We start from the raw sequence: 11,838 nt of genomic DNA on the forward strand, positions 1-11,838 counted from the left end.
GATGTAGTAAGTTGCAAAGTATATTAAATGATATCATTATTGTAGAGTAAGTACATTAAATGATATCATCTTATGACACTTTAATAAATGCTTCTTCACTAAGAGATACCAGGGTGAAGACTGGGTGTAGAATGTTGTAGAGTTAGTATATTGAATGATATCATTGTTGTAGAGTAAGTATATTAAATGATATTATCTCATGACACTTCAATAAATGCTTCTTCACTAAGAGATACCAGGGTGAAGACTGGATGTAGAATGTTGTAAAGTATATTAAATGATATCATTGTTGTAGAGTAAGTATATTAAATGATATTATCTTATTGCACTTTAATAAAAATTAATGCTTCTTCAGCAAAGGATACCAGGGTGAAGACTGGATTTAGAATGTTGTAGGATAAGTATATGTAAGTATATTGAATGATACCATTGTTGTAGAGTAAGTATATTAAAGGATATTATCTCATGACACTTTAATAAATGCTTCTTCACTACTTGATACTACGTTGAAGACTGGGTGCAGAATGTTATTGCCATGGGTAGATTAAGCAGCGTGGAACTCCATATCCGGCTTTTCGCATCAGACCTCTGTAGAATGTAATTCGCACCCAAAGGGCACACCGCCTGATCTATTAGCGATTAACGTCCATTTGCAGTAATATACGAGAAGCCTTCTAAAGCCCCGAAGCACACAGAAAACCCCAAAATAAACCGAGCTGAGTCAAGGAAACGTGACGTTAACGAACAACAGGAAATGTCCGTGTGGCCAAGGGAAGTAATCTTTATGGATGACATCAGCGTGCATATCTTTTCGCATTATTTTGAAAAAAAAAGAAATTTTATTGTCCTCCGACGGTGGTCAACATGCCGAAAATGGGAAAATATCATGTCTTTTGCCATTATGAAGAAGACAAGCCTCAACCTACTTTGATACTATGTTGTATTTAATTTCTTTTATATGTGATGTTGCCACTGAATAAAAACCATCTGTACAATGATATAAAATCTTTGTCAAAATACCCGTTGGTTGTGGTGTCATATTTTGCTTCAATTCGTATTCAACAAGGTTCATGATCTCAGAAATTAAAAAAAAAGGTAGAGATCTTGTTTTTTTCATTTTCGTATCGCAATGAATTTGGAGTCTGCGTTGGTTGTCATGCATAACATTTACTTGCTGTGGCCCATGACACTGTTAGGAATAAGTGAACAAGAAATATTGATGAGGTTGGATTTAATCGAGAAGAGTGCAAGGATAGGTCAGATCAGAGACAGGAATTAAGGATTCAGTTTCCATTGTGGGTGTTTATTTATGGTGGTGTCAATGTCTGGCAGCCAATAATTCTGGAGTAATAATTTTTGACACTATCAATAGCTCTCGTCGCAACACTCTATTATTAGTTTTAAATGGAATATCGATGTACATAGCTTTGCCCCGGGCACTGTTCCGCATACTCTATAGACTATAAAGCCTGGTTCTGGTTAGAGAATGGTTCTTGATACAGTAGAATAATTGCAAACGAACTCGAAGCTCCCGTTTCCTCTCAGAGAGATGATTTACAATAATTCACAGCATTAGGTTAATCCGTGGGAGAACAATTGTATTCTCACATCAGATGGTGTTCCAGCAGGTGATTTGTAATTCTGAAAACGACAAGCGATTCAAAGGGTTTGATATGACTGGAAATCCTACCAGCATGTCAACCCCAGCTGCCGCCGACCGATAGACAGCACACAGGCAGGCTTTCTAGTTCTTATCTGTGGTCGTTCCGCTACATTTGCCTCTAAATGCAGGGTTGGACTACCGCCAAATGGACTGTGTGAATTACCATTACATCTTCCGGTTAACTACTTTGTTTAACAGAGGATCCCATTTTGTACATTCAGTATCGTCGAACGTTAGATCTAGCGCACTCACGGTGATTTTTAACCTGGCTGTAACGTAAATTGTCTATTTCTGCGGAGATGTAACTGGTACGCCAAAGCTGTTGGCTGCCAAGGGTTTTTTCATGATGACTAATTGTATCCATCCGCCGGATACCAACGGAATATGCGGGAACAATGTGCCTGTATTTTCAATCATTGACAATCGTACCTCATTGTCGTTTTCACCACAGGAATGTTTCAAACATTTCTCAAATTGCACTAATAATGCAAAACATGGAGTCAGTTTGGAAACCTGGATTTCATACAAGGGTCTCTGTGGCTAACATTTTTTTTGAACCTGCAAATTTCTAGAATACAAGATGCAATAATCAACAATGTGCAGACATCATATCACACCGTGTCATTTGACAAGATCAGAAATACGGAATATATATTTGATTCTGACTCATCAATCGTAAATTAATGTACATAAATGTTGCTGAGGTAGTAAAAGATATTGGAAATGTGATAATTCATCCTTCGGTACAATCATCAAAGCATCATAGCAAAGCATCTTGATAATCCCCGGGGCGGTTTTCGCAATCAATGTCCTCGGGAAGCAGATGGAATTTAGAGTGGCTAACAGGTGATGGTAGTGGCGTGAAAAAGCCGTGTGGCCAGGCGAGCGGAATAGAGATCGACAGGTCATGGGTTCGATTCCTTGCATTCCTGGCTAAACATATTGGCCTTGGGAAAGGAACTTTGCATAAATTTCCTCACTCAGTTGTAAAATGGGCACCTGAGTTCTGTTGGGGAGGTAAAGGGCGGTTGCAATTGACGTAGAGGGATGGGCCCTACCTTCTCAAGATGGTGCCCTAGACACAGTGGATTAGCAATCAACTGATCCCACGGCCTCAAAAAGGCTACAGGACAACCCTTACCTTTACATTAAGCAGGTGATGGGAGTGGGTGTTCCGACACTACTTGTCCGAAATGTATTTAGGCCTAGGAAAATGTTGTTTACAATTTCAGTCCTTAAAAACAGATATGGTAACTAATTATTCTCTTTTTGACTAATTTTTTTAGATAATCAAATGCAGTTTCACAGTGTAAAACTGAAATGCACCAGGACAAGGGCTGTCTCCAGGACCAGTCCAGTCGTTTGCTTGTGAAAAAAAGATAAAACTTTCCCCGATTGACTCATTAAAAATCTGTTTCTAAAAATGCACGAAATAATTTTTTCCAGAGGCTTTCAAATTCAGATCTCAGACCGAACGATTTCTGCTCTATCTAGTGACATATTGCCGGCCATGTTCGGTCAGAAACCGGAAAGACAATATCTTTATCCTCGGCCTTATCATGTTTGTCTGCTGTTAAAACCATCACTTCAGCTGATTTGTGTTCATCCTTACAACCGTGACCTAGATTTACTAGATGGATGCTTCGTTTGGTCCGAGCAATAAATCAATTTAATGTGCACATGTGCGTGTAATCAGGACACAACTAAATTAAAAGTAGTCAAATATTGGCTTGACCCGTTTTAGGACCACATTCGCAGGTATGTGGGGGCGACTGGTTATACTATGGAGCCTGTGGAGCTCATTTTACAGTATTTATATGTTAAGATTAACACAAAGTCACACTATGAAAACTGTTAAAACTACTGCTACACTCGCATGCTACGCATATGCCTTTACGTCTCATGCAGCAAAAGCTACCAAACCGTTACAGTTGTATGCAGATCTAGCATCAAAAAGCAGGAGTAGTAGTACAGAATCAGAAGAGGGGTTGGAAAGCCCAGTATGCACCGGTAGAGGTTGGGTGCCGCGGTTTTGCTGGTCAATCTTTGTCTAGGTCACTGAAACTCCTTGGAGTAAGAGGCTCACAGCTCAGGTCCACAATCTGGGACATTCTTGAGGCAGCAGAAAGAGCCTTAAGATGGCCGTGGTTCCGTCGGGGGGGATCCATGGAAACAAGCTACTCGGACACAAGTCGGGGACTGATCACCCCGGCTGGGTCACCCGGAGGAGGGTGTCTGATGTTCAAAGACCCGAAACACCCAATTATTCCAGGTACATCACTGAAGATGTGTCCCTGTCTGCACCAGAATACAAGTGCATTCTAGAATGAAGATCTAGCATCAAAATGCAACAGCGTAGAATGAAGCTGACTGGTCACTATATTACACACTCAGACGAGACAGAGGAGGACCAAGAGTCATCTACCAAGACAGTCTTCGTAGTGACAGTAACCTGCAAGATACCAATGAACTACGAGGGGCCATGGAGGATAAAGTGCTTTGGAGGAGTCTTTCTGGATTGGTTTGAGCTGGAATCAAGTAAGTATTAAGTAGTATTTAATGTAAAGTAGTATAAAACCAAGCACCCAGCCCTCCAGGACTACACACTCTCGTCATACATGTGTATTTCATCCCCAGCCAAAATGGCTTAAACGTCTTTTTCAGAACTAAGAGAGACCCTAAAGGACTGAAACACAACATTAATTTTCCTAGGAATCATTATGAATATTGGATGCTGGTAACCTTGAGAGTTAATCTCTAAGATGAGGCAATTTTGGTACGCCTTATGTTCATAGCTAAGGAGTCTGTGTGCCTGTTAACTGAAGATTAGGCTGTCTGAGTTGGTTCGAGTAGGAGCTGGAACTAAGTAAGTAAGTAAGTTATGTGAAGCAGTATAAAACCAAGCACCCAGCCCTCCAGGACTAAGTTTACACACTCTCGTCATGTATATTTCATACTCAGCGCAAATAGGTCTATTGCTAAAAACGTCTTTTTCAGAACTGTGAGAGACCCTAAAGGGGACCCTAAAATGTTTGAAGCATAAATCAAACACGTCTCAAGTGACACCCTTGAAACACTGTTGAAATCACAAACACTTTCACACCATTTATATTAACCGGAAACATGCCCACTGCCCCGTCTAAAACACTCCCAGTCCAACACATAAATTCAATCATATTTTAGATCTAGATAGTCCTTACTGTATACAAAAAGGTAAATGTGTAAAAGGCTGTTTAATCCCATATTGGAACGTGCTGAAAAACGTGAACGGGAAGAAACGGGGACGGAAGTATGGTTTTGGTAGGCGCTGATTTATGGGGACTTTGCATGTATGTATCTAGTCCTGAGCAATAGGATTGGCATTGAGTGGGTGGAGATTGGGTTTCAGTTGATTGACAGAGCAGGTCGCCAGGAATGTCTACGGCATAATCATGGTTATAGTTAAATTTCCTTTTATGGTGTAATTCAATCAAGTATTTCTCCATGATCATAAAATATACAGTCCTAATACATTTACAAAACCCAAGAGAGTACATGAATTCTGAGAAACCGACTTCTTGTTTCAATTCACATATTGCCTACATGTCAAAATCCTAGCCAAATCCGTACCTCGGGAACATGTGTGTGACCAGTCTCACAGGAGCTCATTACAAACCATTTCCCCCTCCATGATGCACGTACTGACGTCATAGATGTCCTATTTATGATATCGTTCGCGTCTGATGTCATGGATGTCGAGTCGTCTCATCCGATATAAAATCACATCTTGAGGACTAATTATTCACCCTGCGGGGGGCTTCTGGCGACGATCTCTAGATGCAAACAACGTGATGTAACATGTTTTTTTATCAATCTGAATGACTTCTCTTCTGCATTCATGAAAATCAGTTATACTGCAACATTCCATGGATATCAAAGGCATCCAATGCAATTTCAGGGCGGCAAAACTGAAAATAATATGAATAATCTGTAGGATATAGACACATTTGAATCACTTTTGAATCCGTCTTTCATACTTTAGGCATTTAGAACTGCAAAAACAAGCCCCAAAATGAGTCCTTTATTTTCTGGGTGGTAGCCTAAAATCAATCCAGGTGCTTCCAGTGACCATTTTTCGTCAGAATTTTGGGCACTTTTGCTTCATGAATGTCAATATACATTGGGACAGTGTTGTTTCAACTTAGTATGTAGATAAGTGACTGGAATATTGACTTTGAAAAATCTGGTTTCTAAGCCCTAAAAACTGGATGCCTTAAGTCGTATATGCATTCTATTTTCCTGTCTGGAATTATCATTGTCAGTAATGATTGATGGTTTTAAGATGACGCATGTTACGGCGCCTTAGCTGCTATTAGATGAAGTGTCTAATTAACATTGATTAATGTCAGTATATCATTTACTGAGTCATTAATATCCTAACAGTATGATATTCATTTGAAGCAGTGTTCAGGAGTGATGACAGGATCAGTCAGGCCCCAAAGGTTGAGTTTTCTGTTTCCCAACCCTAGAAAAAAAACAATCGCCGACCCTAACCTATTTTTGGTCCGTCGCTGGTAAAGCTATAGAATATACGATCTGACGTCTGAATTTTTAAACCTTATGAAACTTTGTGTCACGCATTTTTTCAGAAGCCATTGTTTTATTGCGCAACTCAGTAAAAGTATCTGTCCTTCTACGTGTTAACACAGGGATGTGTGCAACATGCAGACCTGGTGCATTGTTTTTTGCAGCCCTCGTGCAACTGTATTTGTTGCACAGAAAGAAAACAAACAAGCAAACAAAGAAACAAACAAAATATTCTCTCTATCGGCCCTATGTTTTCTGGACTAAAACACAACATTAATTTTCCTAGGACGTATTATAAATATTGGATGCTGGTAACCTTGTGAGTTAATCTCTAAGATGAGGCAATCTTGGTACGTCTTATGTTCATATCTAAGGAGCGTATGTGTCTGTTAGGTGAAGATTGGGGTTGAAATAATCTTAGTGATTTTAATAACATCCTCATGATTTAACAACGGAATTGACTGTTCTGAGCTAAAGTGCTTGTTTAAGGTGCAGTAGAAGAGAATTTTAAAACAGAAGCATCATATCGTATGAATACCTGTTCCTTTCCGTAGTTTGTAATATAAAGAAATCTATCTTTGAATAAGGATATCTATTCCCCATAAACAATGTTGTATATAGATGTATACAGATGAACATATTCTATTTTTGCATTTTGTAGTTGAAAAACAGATTTTTGTTAATAAGCTGACATTTTTAATTTCCAAAATTCATGTCGTGTATCGCTGAGACGCTGCAAAGACTATTTGCAACATAGTCACAGTCACGACTATATTATTGAATATAATTGAGGCGTGTGGGTTTGGCATATGTTGTAAAGTCACAGCTGTGACTCTCGATTACGACGTCTATGGGTGTTGTCAGCACATGAAAGGTTCGGCAGGAGGCCGCAAATGAAATAACTGCTTTCCCTCTCCACAAGCTCGAAACATACAATAAACCTGTCAACTTACTGGGATCTCTTATGCCATCCATCAAACGCTGTCTGATCTGGTTTGTGAACAACGAGATGGAAGGGCAGCCATGCATGGCAAAACCGCCGCATGTCTACAATTCCACACCCATATAAGAACACGATGGTTGGACAGCTTAGGGACACGAATGAGGCGAATTCGTCACTTCTAAGCCGAAGCCACTCAGTCCTGTCAGCAGCAAGGACCGGTGAAGAGCTAGCGACAACTGAAGTGCAGACTGGGGGAAATGTGCACTTTACACTACATGCCATCAACTGTACCAGAAATATATATCAGAATGCAGTTCAGGACTGTTTTTTTGTGACTGTTCCAATCACACATTGTAACGTAACGAGGTGTGCATAATCATAAACTCTTGACTTTGGAATTGTCTGATGCACATTTCTATGTTGTACTTTTACCTTGCGTCGGCGTGAATACAAAATTTCGTTCTAGTTCAATAAAGATGATCCTACCCATTCCCTTAATATCTTGCGGTAGGGCTTAATCAGGTGCTGTGCCACCGTCTGTCTATGATTGTGCAATATCTCTGGTATCCTAGACACGTATAAATCATAGTATCCCCCTTTTTTACACGCAAATATTGGGGATTCAACAAAGTCTTCCAGGACGTTGCTGACTCTTGCATTGATATCGATATTTTTGCTGCTAAATGGCAATCAAACGCGGTAGCACTGGCCTTGTGCTCCTGGTGAATTAGCCAGCAATAGATGCTACACACCAATAAACTGACTTCCAATTTTCGTTCTTGCTTGTGTGTCCGAATATATTCCATATAAAGTTCCGCTTTAATGGCTTTATATATTAACCAGACCTAGGCATGCTTTATGTCTTGTCACAAATTTGTCCTGAATAGGACTACAGTATATCAGGGAATATTAATAGTGTATATGTCATCTACATGCGTGTATGCCTGCTTTGCGTTGAAAATGACTATATTTTTATATTCTTTATTTTTTCTATTCTTTTTTAATTTCTTCTATTCTTCTATTTCTATATTTCCATATTTTTATATTTCTAATTTTTAAGAATTTCTTATTGATACTATTTACATTTTTACATATTCTTTATTTTAATATTTTTCATAGTTTGATATTTCTAATATTTTTATTATAATTTTTATTTAATGTTAATATTTTTTAAATTATTTTGATATATTTCTATTTCTTTTAATCATAATATACATTCTTATATTTTATATATTCCATATTTCTTATATTTTTATATTTTCAGTTTTATATTTTAATGTTTCTATTCTAATTTTATATATTTATATTTTTAATAAGATCTCATCTGAGCTAATTTTAATGAGTGGCTTCCAGTTGTTGTAAACAAGAGGACTCTAGTAATACATGTGATATTTGACACAAAGATATTCTGATGAACCAGCTAGGCCTTTGAAATTTATCAACCTACACTTTTCTACACGTCTTCACATTTCATTTACTATTGAGTTATACATATATCAGTGATACCCCGTTTAGGGGTGGTTAGAGGGTAGACAAAAAGAAGAAGAAGAGTTGCCTGGGTGCTCCTCATATGGGTCCTTAACAATCGACCTAGCGGCGGTTTCAGATAAAAAAATCATGGCACTTGAAGCCATTCATGTTTCCCGCTTTGAGAATTTTCACGAGGTTATTCCTCCCCTCACGCAATCCCCTTTGGAGATGATTGGACGTTTCGCCGCTAAAATTGCCACTGAACACGGCATTACAGGACAATGGCCTTTCCATGTTACACCTTACACGATTCCGTGACTGAAAAATGCACCCATTAATCCAATGCCATCGCGTGTAAATCATTTTGGCATGGCTCAAGGTGAATTCAGTATTGCAGTATTGCTTATACCAAGGTTCACACAATAAATACAGCATATATATATGTTACAAATTCAAATAAATGATCTTATAATCATAATTTCATAGTTTATAAGTTTACAATCTATCTTCGTCCCATCTTCCCAACATTGTAAGATATAAAATATATCAAGTTGAAAACCTTTGGGACGAATTGTCCTTGCCCTAGATACATGAATCTCCTCCTTAAGTGGAAAACTGGTCGATTTCTGTCAATCCAAAAAAGAGTACTGTCTATGGCGGCCTATCTACCTTAGGTAAGACTCGTGCAAGTTCGGCATGAGTAGCTATTCGCATTGCAAATAGAGAGATTTAGTTTTGTTGTGCCCGGAAGGAAATCATCAGTTTGAGTTTTATGATGCAGTGTCCAAACCGAGTGGCAAAATCACATTACGCACCATTGACACCATGTTTAATATTTAATATCTGGACCGGGTGACGTTTTCCCGGAACGTTTTTCCGGAACATCGTTACGGTGTGCATGAACACGGACCGGTGGTCATGTTGTGCTCAATAATCATTCCTACTGCTTACGATACACGTACATACTATATCTGTGGGATTGTAATTCATGTACATGTATGCGATAATGAATTACACTGTGTTTTTCACCATAACAGTTCTGTCTTTTTTGTGATAATAACATGATAATGATTAAAGAAAATGTAAACAGTGGAAACATCCAAAAGGGTGCTAGCAATGACTAACACAAAAACCTAGTTTTATCAGAAATGCTGTAGTATCCAGTAGCTGTACGATCGATAAGTTGGGCTACACCGTGAAATTTCGCGATGTTCTCATTTTAATCACCGTCCGTGAATGGACAGTGGTAAGGGATGGTGTATGGAGATCAGGGCTCACCTCACTGTCGTTGTGAATCATGTTGAGATGGTATCCTGGGAGTATATCCTCCCGGTTGTTGACGTCCTCCAGGGCCATGAGCGCGGCGGGTAGGCACGCCTGGCCGCCCGACCACCCCCCGCCCGTCATCGGGAAGATCCCGCCGATGTACAGCTCCGTCTTCCCGGGCTTGCTGGCGTCGGTCCCCGGCAACAGTCCTCTCCCGCACGCTAACCAGATCAGCACCATGGACAGCCTCAACATCTTCGTGGCTAGCTATATATACATATAACACATACAAAGCTCTCTGAAAGCAAGATATGCTCGAACTAAAGAAACACAAAATACAGCGGCTTTATATAGCTAGCTGTAGGTCCTATAAATAATCTCCGTTACATGACAGCGGTGGGAAGTCCTTTGACTACCGATCGCCGTGCACCGTCCGTAGTTTCTGCAGATTTCATGTGCACTCCCCCAGAACTGGCTACGTCACTCTGTCGTCACATCGAGAGATGCTTGACATACATAAAAATCTGGCGTGCAGACTCGTCTCTAATAAGCGGGGCTTTGTATACTAAGAAGACAAAGATGAATGTGAGATTGTTGAAGACGGTATACCTTTGGAATTTTTGACCTGCAACTGACTGCTACTTCGACAGTTGGCCCTGCAGGGTGAATAAGCAGAGAAGAAGCTGTCGAAGTGGAGATATAATTAATACGATGGCCAATCACCAAGGCAGTTGGATTGTTCCCGCATGGTTTGGGGCCCTAATGAGCTAACTGCAGTTTTGGATAACAGGTGGGATAATTGATCCGTGGGGACTCCTGAGACATGAAGCGGTGTTGACGCTTCTCATGCATACAGCATGCAGGGAATCAGCAAGTTTAACCATCAAGCTTACTTAGTGAAAAATATCAGCCTTTAGATGAAAATTGAAGTCTCCTGTGGGACAGCTTAATCCTAAAAATCTAGAAATCTTTAAAAAACCCGGATCTTTACATAGCTAAACCAAATGTAGATGAAGAAAGACAAGAAGGCGTGTCTTCGTATCAAAGCAGCACACTTGTGTAGATTACAAAATGGCGGCGGCAAAAAGTCGTGTTAGAGTGAAGAGTTGCGCCTACGCCTGAAGGGGACAAACCAGTCAACGGTGAAATAGGGGTGCCTCCCGAGCCATTTTATCCGGGGGAGCTTATAAATCTCTGTCTCTCACATATAATGGCGGCACGGGATGGATGTTGTAAATCAGAATACGTGTGACAGTTCTCTTAGTTTTCTGACGTAAAAAATCTAGGGCCATTCAGATATATGGGGCCTGCTCACGAACATTTTGTGGACAAAACTTCGATGGCTTTTTTATGCCGTGTAGTTTGATTTATGACTGATATTTCATGGCCACGCTTTTTATTCTCTATGTTTTACGATACAGTTTTGTTTTAATGGTTTGGTCCTTTGTAAAAATGAACTAGTTGTGTCACCTTTTGTTATAATGCATAGTCTATTCTGCATTGAGGACGCATTTTCTAAAGAAGCTGTGAAATGTATATTTAGACGTAAATGTAGCAGACTAGCTGGAGCTTTTCTTTTTGTCATAAGTTTGTTTTAATCCTAATAGTAAGGGTAAATAATTCGTTTTGGTCCCAATATAAAGTAAACTTATTATGTATGATAAATAATATTGTAATATATATTAAGATCATATCCAATATTTTGGCCAGAAGGAAGTCCCGGGTCAATAAATAGATAAGACTTGTCTGCGAGGGAGTTAAGTCGTGGGTACTAGTTGATTTCTGGAAAGCTTTCGACTTTAGAAGCACCTCAACGTAACATAGTTACCCTTTGTTATGTAGCGCACTGTCCAATGATAGCTCCATGATCTCATGTAAGGCTATTCTGAAGGGTTTCGTGTCAGATCAACATTCAATTTGTAAAATAGGT

At 39.4% G+C, this 11,838-nt stretch overlaps 1 protein-coding gene across 1 annotated transcript in view; it reads right to left on the minus strand.

Annotated features, from left to right (window-relative positions):
* Window positions 1-10,163, minus strand: part of LOC109482273 (gamma-aminobutyric acid type B receptor subunit 1-like) — a 53,023-nt gene extending 42,860 nt beyond the window's left edge. The window contains 1 exon segment of the mRNA XM_019784960.1: window positions 9,921-10,163. Within this exon segment, the coding sequence (XP_019640519.1) occupies window positions 9,921-10,163 (243 nt within the window).
* Between the last annotated feature and the right edge of the window lie 1,675 nt (window positions 10,164-11,838).

Source organism: Branchiostoma belcheri, unplaced genomic scaffold (genome assembly GCF_001625305.1).
Source record: "Branchiostoma belcheri isolate BF01 breed outbred unplaced genomic scaffold, Haploidv18h27 scaffold6, whole genome shotgun sequence".
Lineage (NCBI taxonomy): Eukaryota > Metazoa > Chordata > Leptocardii > Amphioxiformes > Branchiostomatidae > Branchiostoma > Branchiostoma belcheri.